The 15,735-nt window shown below is 55.3% G+C and overlaps 6 protein-coding genes across 6 annotated transcripts; 3 read left to right on the top strand and 3 right to left on the bottom strand.

Moving 5' to 3' along the window:
- Window positions 1–76: 76 nt before the first annotated feature.
- Window positions 77–1,117, bottom strand: GMORB2_1418 (aldose 1-epimerase; the record flags this gene model as incomplete). Its single annotated transcript, XM_035463400.1, has 1 exon — window positions 77–1,117. The coding sequence occupies one exon, from the start codon at window positions 1,115–1,117 to the stop codon at window positions 77–79; it is 1,041 nt and encodes a 346-aa protein (XP_035324824.1).
- A 1,509-nt stretch (window positions 1,118–2,626) lies between these two features.
- On the top strand, window positions 2,627–3,466 carry GMORB2_1419 (uncharacterized protein; the record flags this gene model as incomplete). The annotated part of the gene is made up of 1 exon (XM_035463401.1): window positions 2,627–3,466. One exon carries the CDS (start codon window positions 2,627–2,629, stop codon window positions 3,464–3,466), a length of 840 nt encoding a protein of 279 aa, XP_035324825.1.
- Window positions 3,467–3,851: 385 nt separating this feature from the next.
- On the bottom strand, window positions 3,852–4,474 carry GMORB2_1420 (cytochrome c oxidase assembly protein subunit 20; the record flags this gene model as incomplete). The annotated part of the gene is made up of 2 exons (XM_035463402.1): window positions 3,852–4,078; window positions 4,192–4,474. 2 exons carry the CDS (start codon window positions 4,472–4,474, stop codon window positions 3,852–3,854), a joined length of 510 nt encoding a protein of 169 aa, XP_035324826.1.
- Window positions 4,475–5,041: 567 nt separating this feature from the next.
- GMORB2_1421 (DNA polymerase epsilon subunit 1) lies at window positions 5,042–11,888 on the top strand (the record flags this gene model as incomplete). The annotated part of the gene is made up of 3 exons (XM_035463403.1): window positions 5,042–5,649; window positions 5,722–5,861; window positions 5,929–11,888. The coding sequence occupies 3 exons, from the start codon at window positions 5,042–5,044 to the stop codon at window positions 11,886–11,888; spliced, it is 6,708 nt and encodes a 2,235-aa protein (XP_035324827.1).
- Window positions 11,889–12,266: 378 nt separating this feature from the next.
- GMORB2_1422 (activating signal cointegrator complex subunit 2) lies at window positions 12,267–14,286 on the bottom strand (the record flags this gene model as incomplete). Its single annotated transcript, XM_035463404.1, has 2 exons — window positions 12,267–13,083; window positions 13,136–14,286. The coding sequence occupies 2 exons, from the start codon at window positions 14,284–14,286 to the stop codon at window positions 12,267–12,269; spliced, it is 1,968 nt and encodes a 655-aa protein (XP_035324828.1).
- Window positions 14,287–14,933: 647 nt separating this feature from the next.
- GMORB2_1423 (small subunit ribosomal protein S20e) lies at window positions 14,934–15,438 on the top strand (the record flags this gene model as incomplete). Its single annotated transcript, XM_035463405.1, has 2 exons — window positions 14,934–14,981; window positions 15,130–15,438. 2 exons carry the CDS (start codon window positions 14,934–14,936, stop codon window positions 15,436–15,438), a joined length of 357 nt encoding a protein of 118 aa, XP_035324829.1.
- Window positions 15,439–15,735: the final 297 nt, after the last annotated feature.

Consider the following 15,735-nt stretch of genomic DNA (forward strand, 5'->3'; position numbering starts at 1 on the left):
ATTTACAAGGGTTGCACTGCTGTATTCGTCTCTACTCTCACTCTCTGTATTTGTATATATAAAACGACCTGGTCAGTTAGTCCGCCCACCCCCTGTACACGATGCGCGTGCCGTACGTCTCCCCCTTCTTCAGGAGAACCATATTCTTCCACTCGGGGACGTTGACAGCGTTGATCCAGCGACTAGGCTCGCAGCAGAAGCCTGAGCGGGCCGCCCGCGCAGGCAGATTTCCCGTAGCAGGCACGTCAATGAAGCCGCCCGTGTAGAACTGGAAGGCGGGTTCAGTGCTGAGGACCTCGAGGTTGACCCCCGTCTTGGGGTGGTGGGCACTCAGGTTGACCCGCAGAGGACCGCCGCGTGTGTCGATGGGAATCGTGGACGGACCCGTGTCGATGACGAAGCAGTGGTCCACGTCGGGGTCTGTGGGTGTCATGGTAAAGGGCTTGCTCGTGTCGAGACCGGGGAAGGGGACGGGACCACCCGTCGGGATGGCAGTCTCGTCTACAGGGAGATGCTGGTTCGTAGCGAGGGTGATGACGGTGCCCTCACATGTCGGGGCTGTGGGAGCTCCCGCCGGATTAAAGTACGAGTGATTGGTCATGTTGATGGCCGTCTCGTCTGCTCCGTCGACCAGACGTGCCTCGTACTCAATCCCCAGGACTGACACGTCCTTGCCATTGGGGGCGGCGCCCTTTTGGGTGCCTGTAGTATACACGGCCGTCACCTCGACCGTGCCGGGAAAGCCGCCTTCGCCATCGGGACTGGTCAAGCTGTAGGAAAAGCTCTTGGCGTCAGTGAGACCCTCAACACCAGCCATGTCGCGCGTCGAGACTGTCATGGGACCCGTCCACGTCTTCTTGCCCCAGCAGCTGCTACCACTGTGGCACGTGTTACCGCGGTCGTTGACGTCGAGTTCGTACGTCTTGCCGCCATTGAGGGAGTCGATTCGGCCGCCCTTGACACGGTTGGCCACGCGTCCAATCGTCTCACCGAAATACGGCTGGTTATGACTCTCGTATTGATCTGCGGTGTCGAATCCCTGCACAATGTTCCGTCCGTTGACTGTGAAGCTCTGGATGATGGCCCCGAGGGGCAAGAATGTGAAGGCGTCGGCCATGATTGATGGTGAGTGTTCTAAAAAAAGAGGTGAAAACAAGGAAGAATCTGTGTTGCAAAAGTAGCTTACGGTTCACGCAATGAGTAGAACATGACAAAGGAGAAGAGCCCACTGTTAAGTAATACGCTCAGCAACTAACACATGTCCCCAAGACCGACACCCGAAGCTTCGTGGGGTGGCGGGGGAGGGGTAATAGAGTGGAGGGTGAGGGGAACGGCAGATCGTGAGTGGTACGGTTAATAACTGACAGGCTCTCCATGCGAGTGCGGAGTAATAGCACCTAAATTATCAGCTCTATGTGACTTAATTATCCGGCAGGTTTTGGCAAAATATGTGCTGACATTTACGTCAGTCTCGTCAAGCTTCCCCTGCCGGAGGATTTCTTTTATTGAGGCAAAGACGGCTCTCCCGGCCGAAGGTGGCCCCGTCCTGCGGCATCAACGGTCACCGAACCAAACTCTATCAGCATGTGCAGATTCAATCCTGTTTCCTCTAGCTGATTGTCCTAGTAAGCACAAGTATCAGCTTAGACCTGGGCAGATTGGCATGGTATATCAGGTCGCGGCAGCCCCCTCTTTGACCGTTCGAGAACCAACCGTAGCACTCTCCTGTAAGCCGGCCGCATATGCTTCCCGGCCTCACGTCCGTGACGCGGGGCACCAAGAACACTGGGGACCGTCGTCTTCATACAACCGAGGCGGTATTGGACCAAGGGATTGTCCCTTCCCTGGAGCTCTGGGAGAGCTGCATGTAAGGTATTCGACCACGTGCATCTAGGCCGGATGCTCAAGTCGGCAGGGCCAGCAGATTCAAACGGGACAAAGACGCTGCTATCCTCTTGCTGAAGACATTCGTTTCCGGAACCCTGAGCCTTTAGGTTCTGCAGCTAGTAAGTCAGTTGCCAACCTTGAAGTCGTGTATGACACCGGGCCAAGCTTCCAGACAAGAATCCCAACTCGGTTCTTTGCTGTCTTCATGGCGGATGAACGGGCACAACCGCCTGCTGAGTTTGCAGTCATATGACTTGCAAAAGCGAGAACCGTCCTTCTCGACTCGTAAATTCGTAAAGGACGAGAGGAAGCCCCCGCTTGACACAATAACTTGGGTTTAGACACTTACTACCCAGATCATATAACGACAGTGAGTGGACCAAAGAAAAAGATTGTCTTGGAAGTATCCGAAGCGATGAATGAGAGAACTGCACGTAGCACTTGCCTGCTGCCCAACCCTTCAACGTTCCTTCCTCTTTTACCCACTCACTCCATAATATTACATGGCCACGGGATTAGATAACCTGCCATCATCAGCCAGCTTCAGCCAGCCTCAGCCTATGCGCCTTTTCTTCTTCTTCTACCCAGGGCCTAGTATTTTACCATCTCTCGGCTTTCATTTCTCTTCTCATTCAATCGTTTGATATTCTTTCAACAACGATGTTTTAAATACCCCAGTCACTCTCTCAGCAGATAACCCCGGAAGCATCCGTTCGAGACAGGCCAGATTTAAGCCACCATGACCGACTCACCATCGTCTCTCGCAGCTATGAAGCCCACACCCAAGCGCAAGAGAGGCGTCAACACGACCCTCACACCTATCCAGTTTTCATTTGACCCTTCTCGCGTCGTGGAGGATGGTGCCGACAGCCCTCGGTCCAAAGTTGCCCACAAGTTCCATGGCCTGGCAATCGACGGTGAAGGTGGGGGTGGGGTACCCATCGGTTCCAGTATCGGCGATGATGTCAATGTTGCCCATGAGAGCAAGCGTCAGCGGCAAGACGCCGACATGTATGATGGACCCTCGGACGGGCCGCCCGTTGCAGAGCCATCGTCGGTGACCGCCACGGAACCCACTGAAGGTGGTGCAGCATCGCTGCCGTCCGAGCAGCCAGCGTCTCACAACTCCCTCATGGCGGAAATAGCCAAGGCGGTTAGCATGAGGTCGGGCACGCCCCCACCAAGTTTGAGGAAGAGGATGGCCGAGAAGAAGGCCAGGCTTAAGGAAGATGATGAAGAGATGGATATTGTCGATCCTGTGCGTGCAGCCCTCACGTGGCGCGATGAGGAGATAACAATCTACGACCCCGAGGATGTTGACGACGATGGCACGGGGGTCAACGGCGTCGGTTTCAAGCCCACTCCCGCCTTGGCTCACGCTCGTCTCATGAAGCGACGCCAACAGCTGGCCGAGTATCGTCGGCGCGAGGAGGTCGAGGCTAGGGCTTTGCGCACGCAGCGGCGCCGTGGTCAGCACCGGACGTCCTCGTCGCCCGACGGCAGTGGATCGCCTTCACGTAGGGTCCGTTTCAGAGAGGACAAAACTGTATCCTTTATTGCCACGCCATTCTCGGCATAGGAGAAGGGAAATGGCTGATGTTGGGTTTCATTGGGAATTAATGTCATCTTCTTACCAGTTTACGGTGTTTTATACAGATTCCTTCTTTCTTTTCTTTGCCAGCATTTGGTCATGTGAACAAGAATTAAGATCAACACTTCTCATACTCTTGATACGGGCAACGGAATGGGAGCACTGTTCTTCTGGGGCATACTCTTATTTACTTATTTTGCCTTTACCTTTGGTTCTTGCATCTTCTTTTCCACCAATGCCTTTCCAACTCCGAGGGACAATGCAAGAAAAGGAGGTCCTTCTCCCCTCTCCTGTTTTATACAAAATTGACATGTAGTAGTAATGATACAAAATTTATACACGGCCCACGGCCCGCAGTTGGCGTTTGTCCGCTCTACCAGAACTTGTACCAGGATTTTTGGGCCTTCTTCTCCTCCATCTGCTTCTTCTGCTCTTCGGCCTGCTTCTGCGCCTGCTCTCTTCGGCTCCTGTTGACAACCTCGATATGTCGCTTCATGTCGCGTTTCTCGCATCGTCGGAGGTACTGGCAGTATTCGTACGAGGCTACGCTTCCTAGGATAAAGAAGCCGGCAGCAAAGTTGGTGGCCTTGCCAATGTTGCCTGGATTGGGTGTAAGCATGCTGCCCAATCCTCGCTCGCTGCTCCTCTCCCGCCTCCTAGGGAGAATAGCGCCTCTTGGGAATGGAGACAGGTGCGCTCTAGACAGGACTCACCACCAACGACAAAACGCAGACCGCCTGCTCCGAAACCAGCACCAATACCAGTGAGAAAGCCGTTGCGCGCACACGGCGTCTCAGCAACGTTGGCAAAGTCCTCAGGCTTGATCATGCCCACGGCGTCGGTGATAGTCGGTCGCTGGCCGTTGCCGCCTGCCGCCTGCTGGTCCTTTTCGTCGATGGGCTTGGACCAGACGTTCAGCGTCCTCTGATTGGGGTCATTGCCCTTGAAGCCGCCAGGGTTGTCGGGACTGCTGCCATTACCGGGATTCGAGGCCATTTCCACGCCTACATGCAAGGGAGCATGCAAAGAAAAACACAGTTGGAATGGTAGTGTCGAAGTGGGTTTCTCCAAGTGTCCGGGGCGCTTCGACAAGATCAAAGAGAATTGGTGACGGAGCTTTGGAGTTGACATGTGGCGGTGCGGAAGTGGCATAAATGTGGCGTTCCTCGCGAATATGTGGCGCATGCCCATTAAAGATTTAAGTGGGTCAAGGGAGCGTGTCACGCGTCCTGAAGCGCGTCTAGAACGCGTTGGAAATCAATCAATTTGCCTGGACCAGAAGGCGCCCAGGACAGACTACGGGGAGCCAATTGTTGATGGGAGCCCTGGTTTCTCTTTTTTCCATGATCCATCATTTTTGCGCCGTTATCTTTTGTCGTTTCTCTGATTGCCCCAAGACAGCTTCGATATATACATGCACCTAATGACGCCACTATAGACGAGAACATCCTTTCAATCCCCTTTCTCTCTCTCTCCTCCCTCTCTAGAGAACCGAACTTCAACGACGACGACCCCCCCCCCCCCATGGGAGGGGCAACGAATCCCTAACAACACTCACACATCATGTCCAACACATCCCTTCGACGCCCGCAAAAGGGCTTCCGTCGCGGTGGAAAGACAGCCTACCATGGTCCTCGCCAACGGACCTTTGCCGCGTCGACACGTGCAGAGGGCACGTCGGCCGACGAGAAGTGGGAGCGCACACGGCTGGCTCAGACAATCGATGATAACATGGGCTTCTCGCGGTACGACAGTGGTAAGAAGCGTGAGGGCTGGATGGTAGGCATTCAACCCACGTCTATCGAGGACGACAGGTTGCCACATGGCCGTGCCGCCCTGGACTGCTACTTCCTCGAGGAAGATGGGGGTCACTTCAAGGCCACCATTGAATACGAACCTTACTTCCTCGTCGGTATCAAGAAGGGCCACGAGTCCGAGGTTGAGGAGTGGCTCAAGCGTGTTCCTGGAGACGGCATCGTCAAAACAGTCCGTCGCATTGAAAAGGACGACCTCAACATGCCCAATCATCTTATGGGCTACAAGAGACCTTTTCTCGAGCTCAAGTTTGCCAATGTGAATGACCTCATGGCTGCTAGGAGGGACATCATGCCTATTGCTGAGAGGAATAGGAAAAACATGAATGCCATGGATGCTTATGCTGAAGTTGCTACGTATGATCTCCCGTTCTCCCTGACCACTTTATCACCGTCATATACAACTTTGTTGGACTAACACCTCACCAGGGCAAACGGCAACTTTGATATTTTTGACGATTCACGAGACGATGATAGAATGATGAATACTTCCCTCGATGCGAGCGATTATATTGTGGATATCCGAGAGTACGATGTCCCTTACCACGTCAGAGTAATGATAGACAAGAGTAGGTCCACTCTTTAAAAGTGTGTTTGTCTTTTCTTTCTTAGGCGCATTCTAACACGTCGATATAGATCTGCGAGTTGGCAAGTGGTACTGGGTTGAGGCCAAGCACGGAGTTACCAAGATCTTGCCAAATGAGGAGAGGTCTCTCCCAGCCGAGCCTGTTGTCATGGCCTTTGATATCGAAACGACCAAGGCGCCCCTCAAGTTCCCCGACGCAGCCGTTGACGAGATCATGATGATTTCGTACATGATTGACGGTCAGGGATTCCTCATCACCAACCGCCAGATTGTCTCGGAGGACATTTCCGACTTCGACTACACCCCGAAGCCAGAGTACCCCGGCCCCTTTATGATTTTCAACGAACCAGACGAGAAGGCGGTCATTGAGCGATTCTTCCTGCATATCAAGGAGGCCCGACCGTCCGTCATAGCTACATACAACGGAGACTTTTTCGACTGGCCCTTTGTCGAGGCCCGAGCTAGTGTCAACGGCATTGACATGTACGTCGAGATTGGTTGGAAAAAGGACAACGAGGATATCTACAAGTGTAACTATGGTGTTCATATGGACTGCTTCCACTGGGTCAACCGAGACTCTTACCTGCCCCAGGGATCGCGTGGTCTCAAGGCCGTCACCGTTGCCAAGCTGGGCTACGATCCGGACGAGCTTGACCCCGAACTCATGACCCCCTATGCTAGCGAGAGACCCCAGACACTGGCTGAGTACTCCGTCTCTGATGCCGTTGCCACCTACTACCTCTACATGAAATACGTCCATCCCTTCATCTTCTCCCTCTGCACCATTCTCCCCATCGGCGCCGACGACACCCTCCGCAAAGGTACCGGTACCCTCTGCGAAATGCTTCTCATGGTCCAGGCGTATGAGAAGAACATTGTGCTTCCAAACAAGCACACGGCGCCTAACGAGGCCTTTTGGGATGGCCACCTGCTCGACTCGGAAACGTATGTCGGTGGTCACGTCGAGAGTATCGAGGCCGGTGTCTTCCGTGCCGATATTCCCGTCGATTTCTCCGTCGATCCCGGCGCCATTGACGAGCTGCTAAACGACCTGGACGACGCTCTGACATTCTTTATCACCATTGAAGAAAAGAAGAAGCTCGAAGACATCGAAAACTACGACGAGGTCAAGGAGCAAGTCAAGGCCCGCCTGTTGGACATGAAGAAGACGCCGAACCGTCACGAGCGCCCCCTGATCTACCACTTGGATGTCGCATCCATGTATCCCAATATCATGACTACGAACCGTCTCCAGCCCGACTCCATGGTTGATGAGTCGGACTGTGCAGCGTGCGACTTTAACAGGCCGGGGAAGACGTGCGATAGGCGATTGCCCTGGTCGTGGAGAGGAGAGTACATCCCAGCCAAGATGGACGAGTACAAGATGATCCGGAACGCTCTCGAGAACGAACGGTTCCCTGGCAAGACGGTGCATGCCCCGATGCGCACCTTCCAAGAGCTCCCCAAAGATGAGCAGTCCAAACTCATCCGAAAGCGTCTGCAGCTGTACTCTCAAAAGATTTACCACAAGATCCACGACTCGACCACAATCACTAAGGAGGCTATCATCTGCCAACGTGAGAACCCCTTCTACGTCCATACGGTGCGTGACTTCCGTGACCGTCGCTACGACTACAAGGGCAAGACCAAGATGTGGAAGGGCAAGGCCGACAGCCTCAAGGCCGCGGGAGCCCCAGCCAACGAGGTGGAGGCCGCCAAGAAGATGATCATCGTCAACGACTCGCTGCAGCTTGCCCACAAGGTCATTCTCAACTCCTTCTACGGTTACGTCATGCGTAAAGGTTCGCGATGGTACTCGCTCGAGATGGCAGGCGTCACCTGCTTGACAGGTGCCAGGATCATCCAGATGGCCCGGCAGCTGGTCGAGCGCCTGGGGAGGCCCCTGGAGCTGGACACGGACGGTATCTGGTGTATGCTCCCGGCCACGTTCCCCGAGAACTTTGGCTTCAAGCTGAAGAACGGAAAGAAGCTCACGCTGTCGTACCCCTGCGCCATGTTGAACCACCTGGTCTTCCGATACTTCACCAATCACCAGTACCAGACACTGGTGGACCCCAAGAAGCACAAGTACGAGACGCACAGCGACAATACCATTCTGTTCGAGGTCGACGGCCCCTACAAGGCCATGATCCTGCCCACATCCAAGGAGGAGGACAAGAACCTCAAAAAGCGTTACGCTGTCTTCAATGATGACGGAAGCCTGGCTGAGCTCAAGGGTTTCGAGGTCAAGCGTCGTGGTGAGCTCAAGCTCATCAAGATCTTCCAGCAGCAAATCTTCAAGTTCTTCCTCGAGGGCAGCGACCTGACGCAGTGCTACCAGGCTGTCGCCAAGGTTGCCAACCAGTGGCTCGACGTGCTGCACAACAAAGGATCCACACTGGCCGACGAGGAGCTCATGGACCTGATTTCTGAAAACAGGAGCATGTCCAAGACGCTTGAGGAGTACGGCGCACAGAAGTCAACCAGTATCACCACGGCAAAGCGCCTGGCAGACTTTCTCGGAGAGCAGATGGTCAAGGACAAGGGTCTCAACTGCAAGTTCATCATCTGCGCTCGCCCCCGAAACGCCCCCGTCACCGAGCGAGCCGTCCCCGTCGCCATCTTCTCGGCCGAGGAGTCAGTCAAGCGCACGTACCTCAAGAAGTGGCTCAAGGAGGAGCCCACCGACACGGACCCGCGAGCCCTCCTCGACTGGGACTACTACCTCGAGCGTCTCGGCTCCGTCATCCAGAAGCTTATCACCATTCCTGCCGCCCTACAAAAGGTCCGCAACCCGGTCCCGCGCGTGCCTCATCCGGACTGGCTCCAGAGAAGGATCAATATCAAGGATGACAAGATGAAGCAGAAGAAGCTCACCGACCTGTTTGCTTCCTCCAAGGGCCCCCTTGAGGACATAACCAACCTCAATGGGGCCGCGACGCGCAGCATGGACGACATGGAGGACTACGGCAACAGACTACTCAAGCCAAAGACTGTTGGATCCGCCGTGGCTTCGTCGCAGCAGCAGCAGCAGCAGCAGCAGCAGCAGTCACTCACGCCTGTAGCACAGAAGCGCAAGTCTCCGGAGCCTCCAGAGAACCCGGATCCCATGGCAGCTCTACCCAAGGTCATGCCTGATCCGTCTGAGGACTACCCGGCCTTTATCAGCTACCAGAAGCAAAAGTGGAAGATCCAGAAGGAGGCTCGGGTGCGCAGACGACAGCTATTCGGTGACAAGAGAGGTCTGGCGGGCGGTAACATCCAGCAGACATTCATGAAGCAGGCCCACACGACCTTCATGAACACCTGGCAGCTGCTCCATCTCAAGTCGACAGACAGCCCGGGAGTCGTTACAGCCCACGCCCTGATCGATGCCAAGATCCACACGCTCAAGGTCAAGGTCCCGCGACAAGTCTTCCTCAACCTCAAGAGCAAGGATCTCCCTGACGTGGTGATTGAGGGCTGCGAGGTCGAGCAGGTCAACTACACGCTGCCCAACGGACACGCGTCGAGCCATCTGTTCAAGCTGACGGTGCCCGAGGAGATTTACTTCAACGAGGCCGAGAAGTTCTCCCTCCTCTTCAACCACCCTAGCGTCGAGGGCGTGTACGAGACGCAGCTGCCTCTCAACATGCGCGCTGTCCTCCGCCTGGGCAACCTATGCACCGTCGACGAGGAGCAGCAGGGTGTTCTGGGCCGAGGATTGGAGCAGGGGTTCGACCTGGCTGGCCTGAAACGACCCTCCAAGACACGGACCTACCTCGACTCGTGCCCCTTCGCGTACGTGTACATCTCGCACATCACCTCTGGAGAACGACAAATCTTTGGCATCTTCTCGACGACGCACGACCAGGCACACATTGTGATCTTGCAGAAGAACAGGGACTCGGGCCACGACCTGCCCAACGTGACACGCTTCTACTCGGAGATGCTGGCTAAGCGCGCCGAGGAGGCGGCCGGCACGAACTGGCAGGACTGCTTCCGGTATCAGGACAAGGTGTCATTCAAGATTACGCAGGTGACGACCCGACGCAAGGCGCATCTCGAAGTAGGCGACGTGGTCAAGAAGATGCGCAAGGATCAGGTCAGGCCCCAGATGCTGGTGGTCCAGTCGTCACAGTGCAACCAACTCGTCCACGACGTGCCCGTCCTGGGCGAGTTCCCGGTTCTGCCGCTCAAGTACGACGCCACCGACAGTTCGCTGCCCCCGCTGGGTTGGCAGACCGTCGTCGCCCGCCGGCTAGTTGGCCACTACCTCGGTCTCGGATCGTGGATTCTCCACCTCACGGCCCTCGCGCGCTACGGTGACGTGCCCCTGTGCAACCTAGAGCGTGAAGACCCGCGGTTCCTCATCGACGTGGCGTACGCTCGCCGCCTGCAGGCCAACGGGGTCGTCCTGTGGTGGTCACCCGGTCCGCGCCCCGACCACGCCGGATACGAGCGCGACGACCTGCTCGGCCCCCTGGACACGGTAAAGCTGCCCAACGTCAACAACCCGGGCACCTTTTCGTCGGTGTGCGTGGACCTGGATGTGCGCAACCTGGCCATCAACACGATCCTGACGTCGTCGCTCATCAACGAGCTCGAGGGCGCTGGAGCCGACTCCATGTCGTTCAACCCCACGGCGGACGGCTCCGAGATCCTAGAGTCGGAGAGCGCCTTTGCCAACGCCGGCGTCGTGGTCCTGCGAGAGATGGTTAAAGCTTGGTGGGGGGAGGCGTGCCGTGGCAGCACCATGGCCGACGTGCTGGTGCAGCACCTGGTGCGGTGGGTGGAGAGCCCGGATTCGTTCATGTACGACCACGCGCTGCACTACTACGTGCAGATGATGTCGCGCAAGGCCTTCCAGCAGCTGATGGCCGACTTCCGCCGCGTGGGCTCGCAGGTGGTGTTTGCCAGCTCCAACCGGCTGATCCTGCAGACGACCAAGTCCGAGGTCAGCACGGCCTATGCCTACAGCCAGTACATTATCAAGTCGATCAAGAGCAAGCCCCTCTTCCACTTCATCGACCTCGAGATCAAGGAGTACTGGGACTATCTGGTGTGGTACGACGAGTTCAACCACGGCGGCCGGGCCTGCCAGCAGATTACCGAGCCGGCGCCGGGGGCCACGGACGGAGACCAGCCCCTGGAGACGATCATGAACTGGCAGATGGCCACGTTCCTCCCGGCCAGGCTGCAGCCCGTCTTCCAAGACTGGGTGGTCGAGTTCATCGAGCTGATGCACGGTCTCAAGCGACAGTCGGCGGACCCGGACTCGACGCCGCGCCTCACACAGCTCCCGCCCACGGCAACGGACGGCGAGGAGCGCCAGGTGCTTCTCGGCAAGGCGTTCGAGAAGCCCCTTAAGAAGGCGATCTCGGGGCTCGTGGCCCAGCAGAAGCGTGAGATGCTCCACCCGGAACTAGCAGGCGACTACACGTTCCCGCAGCTGCCGGGATCTCACCTGACGACGATGCGCAACCCGATCCTCGAGCTGGTCAAGATGCTGATGCAGGTCCTCTCCTTGGACCGGAGCATCAGTATGGAAGCCCGTCTCCTGCGCAAGGAACTCCTCGCCATGTTTGACGTGCGCGAGTTCTCCCGCGACGGCACCTTTGTCAACCCCTCGGAGACGCTCAAGCTCAGCCAGATCAGCTGCGACAGCTGCACCATGACGCGCGACCTGGACCTCTGCCGCGATAACCTCGACCCATCCCAGAGCCAGACCCAGTCATGGCGCTGCGCCCACTGCGACGCCGAGTTCGACCGCGTCGTGCTGGAGGAGCGCCTCCTCGCCACCGTCGAGAGCTGGGCTGTCCAGTGGGCTACGCAGGACATCAAGTGTCAGCGTTGCAGCACCTTGAGGGTGAACGACCTCATGGAGCACTGCCCCTGCGGTGGAGAGTGGACGTGCGTCGTTGACAGGACCGGCATAGCAAAGCAGTTGGCTGTCATGAAGCGTGTTGCCGGTTTCTATGGTCTACGCATGCTGACCGATGTCGTCGGGGATCTGATGGAGGATTTGTAGTCTTTTTTCGTCTGTTTTTTTTATATTTTCTCTTTCATAATCATTCATCTTCTTCTGCTTCTTCTCTTTTTCCTCTTTTCTTGTCTGTTTGATTTTGCAGCGCATAATATGGTGTTTCTTTCTTCCTTTCTAGGGGGCAATGGCGTTTTTGTGTTTGTGGTTCACGGGACAGTATGATAGTTAATGGACAATACGAGATACAATGCAAATGAAATCCACGATGCAATTGCGTATAATAGTCCAGCGTCTCGATATATGCATGGCCAAGTATTTCGGGATATGCTCTACGCCAATGCTGATACAGGCTCGACGGCACATGTTATGAATGTACTCTCATGATACTCTCACGGTAGAACCGAACGCTAGGCATATCCTACTTCAGCCCGGAAGCCCCCCACGGCCCATCTTCTTAGCCCGGGCGTCACGCCGGTCATGATTCGCTCTTGATCTCTTGTTCGACTCTTTGTTCTTTCTTGCCGTCTCCGTCCCCTTCTCGCCCGTCGGTCCGGCGACGTTTCCTCCTCCGCGACCGCCACGGCCTTGGCCTTGGCCCCTTCCACGTCCACCTCTCAGACGGCCTCCCCTCCCCCGGTCGTTATGGGAGGGGCCTGGGACCCCATCATCGTCGGTGTTGGCCGTCCATGATGTGCGTTCGAGCTTGGCCTGCTCACCGCTGAAGGCGTACTTGCCTTCAAGGCGTCTCTTCTGTTGCGGGTTCCTGGACAGCATGACGGCCCAGCCTTCAATCGCCTCGTCCGTCATACCCGTCTCCTCCCTGAGCTTGGCGCGGTACTGTCCGCGTCTGGTACCGGCATCTCTGCCAAAGAGCCTCTCATCCACGGCATAGGCCCGGTAGAGTATCTCTTCGTTTCCGCTGCTCACTCCGTCGGCTTCCTGGTTGGAGGAGTCAACGGTACCACCAACATCGGCAGCATCGTAAGTGTCGTCTCTCTCGTCATCGTCCAAGTCAAAAGCGGCCAGGGCGGTGAGAATGGCAGCCTTGTCGGGAGCCGTAGATTCCACCTCTCTGGAAGTCTTATCGTGGTTCTTACCAAATGACACCTTGGACATGTCCACCGAAAGATCGTCGAACTCATCATTATCGTATATGTTGCGCCTCGTCGGCAGTTGTGCTGGAACCTGTGGCGGTGTGCTATGCGACGCAAAATGGGTTTCTGGACTGTCATTTGAGGACCTATGCAATGTTAGCATGCGGTAGACAAATTGGTGTGATAGCGGAAACATACAGAGGCTCACTTCTGTCGGCAGAGGCAAGATGTGGTGGCAGCGTCTCTGCCAGCAAGTTCGCCACCACCTGCTCCACGTCCTCTCCGTACTCGTCAAGGCATTTGGAAATGAAAGCAGACCCGAGATCAGGAAACAGGTCTTGTATCTGGGTGATCTGGCTCATTCTGTGTACGTGGATCCCTTTATGCACCTTTCTCACCGTCTGCTTGCCCTTGCCCTTGTCCACCTTCCTCTTGGCCAGTCTTTTGGGCCGTACCATGGGCCCCTTTTTGTAAGCCTCGAGGGCGGTTATGCGGTTCTTGAAGTTGTCTGTAGCAACTGACGCAGACTCGGCTCTGCGCATCAGGATCTTGAGAACTGGTGTCGATGTTACTAACTCTGAGACCAAGGAGTCGTTGACGTTCAGCAGACCAGCTCTGTGGGTGTCGGCAGCCGTCCTGAGGGTATAGAGTTCGTCATTCAACATGGCCCACTTGGGCGGCTCGGCCTCGGTAAGACCAACGAGGCACAGGTAGACCGTTGTGACGATGATCTTGCGCAGCGGAGGGTTCGTGACGCGGAAAGAGACAACCAGGCCATCAAAAAAATCGGAGCCGGCCAACAACAGGGTGCAGGCGTCTGGTGAGATGTGGAGAAGATGGTTGAGATGGACAAGACGCTTCTCAACAAGAATCAGATTGCCCTTGACACCAGCTTCGAGATGTGGAATGAGGAGCTTCTTGACGGCTGTGAGAGAGCTCTCGGCGGCCGGGCCATGTGCAGAAGCAAATAGCTTTGATACGAGAGCGGCAGCGTGCTTCTTAGGATATACCCTAGCAAGGTTACATAGAAATTCGGCATCGACAAGAGCCGGTGACGTTTGGAGGACAAAAAGGCGCGAGCAGAGCTGAAAGGCGGCACTCAATAGTGATGCAGAATGAGATCCGAGGCATGACGGGCCAGACTCTGCCGTCTCGTTCATGAGCGACACGAGGAAAGCGAACATGGACTCATCGCTGGCCAACTTCTTTTTCAACTCCTTGTCTGACAGGGTGAGGCATACCTGACTGAGGAGTAGCCATGCCTCGAGTAGTGAGTTCCATTCATTGGAATCGAGATGTTGTCGCCACGAGGCTTCGGGGAACGGCGCAAAGGGCGGAAGGGACGTCATGATATGCAGGTAGCTCTGTCTGCTCCTCGGATAACCGATATCTTGATACAGCCAAAGGCAGTAGAGGAACAAAGAACAGCGCAAGTCCCAAAGGAGAAAAAAGAGAGAGAGAGGAGGGGGGGGGGAGGGTGTATGTATGAGGTACGTGGGAGTATCAAGTGGACATTGCAATAAAAATATTAGAATTATATTCAAGGAAGGCAGCTCTGAAGCTAGCGGTGACAGCTTCCCACTTTCATCGCCGGGTGATTCACTATGACGGGGCAGCCGTGAGCCGCCGGCGGATCCCTCCTTCCGCCAAAATGCAAAAACTGCCCCGCCAAAGTCGGGAAGGTACGTACGGAGCAATACAGATTACCTCGAGACGAAATGAGGGCTCTGACCAATCAAACCCCGAACCCTGTAATTTTGATGTCCACATGACCAAATATAGACTAGCGTATTATACTATGTGCGCACACAACTCGTCGCGAAGAAAAAAAAATTAGACTGAAATCCTAAAGCTAGACTCTTTTTTTTTCTTTCCCTTCTCTAGCATCACCACTCAACTCTTCATCACTTTGCCGAAACGACCCCCGACGTTCGAGTCGTGAAGAGAATCTCCTTCTTTTTCTCCAATCCGATTTATAAAAAAAAAATCATCAACAATGTCTTCCTACCAGAAGCCTGAGAAGGACCAGGGCGGCGAGGCTCCCGTACGTTTTTCCTCTCAACCCCTCCATTCTTCATCCCCCACCATGAGGATGATTGTTTTATAAAGAGAAATAAAAAAACAAAACAAAAAGAATAAGAGGAGGAGTCTTCCTTTGAACAAGAGAGAATCTCAGCTGACCTCCCTCATAGAAGAGCCACAAGATCCGCATTACCCTGTCCTCGCGCAAGGTCCAGGTCCTCGAGAAGGTCTGCTCCGAGATCATCGACCGCTCCAAGAGCAAGGACCTCCGCTTCAAGGGCCCCGTCCGCCTGCCCACCAAGACCCTCAAGATCACCACCCGCAAGACCCCTTGCGGTGAGGGTTCCAAGACCTGGGACTCGTACGAGATGCGCATCCACAAGCGCCTCATCGACCTTACCGCCCCCACTGAGGTTGTCAAGCAGATCATTGTCAACATCGACGCCGGCGTCGAGGTCGAGGTCACCATTGCCGCCTAAGTGCTCTGTTTCAATTCTTGACCTGAATCGATGACGAGACGAACTCTATTCCAGGATGGCCAAGCTAGGGATATCAGGCTCGGCGATGATACAAAAAAAGACATTGTTACTGGAGCACTTTCTGTACTTTGCTGTGTACTTGCTGTCCGCTGTGATTACCATATGCCATGCTCACTCTCTCTATTCATTTTGTCGTAATTCATGCTGTAATGCTCCCGTAGGCTGTTGTCATTTCTATCCCGTAGAACGTGTAGATGTTTATCCATATGTACAAAGAACCACAACACCCAAACGCCA

Source organism: Geosmithia morbida, assembly GCF_012550715.1.
Source record: "Geosmithia morbida isolate 1262 chromosome Unknown scaffold_1, whole genome shotgun sequence".
In the NCBI taxonomy this organism is placed as follows: domain Eukaryota; kingdom Fungi; phylum Ascomycota; class Sordariomycetes; order Hypocreales; family Bionectriaceae; genus Geosmithia; species Geosmithia morbida.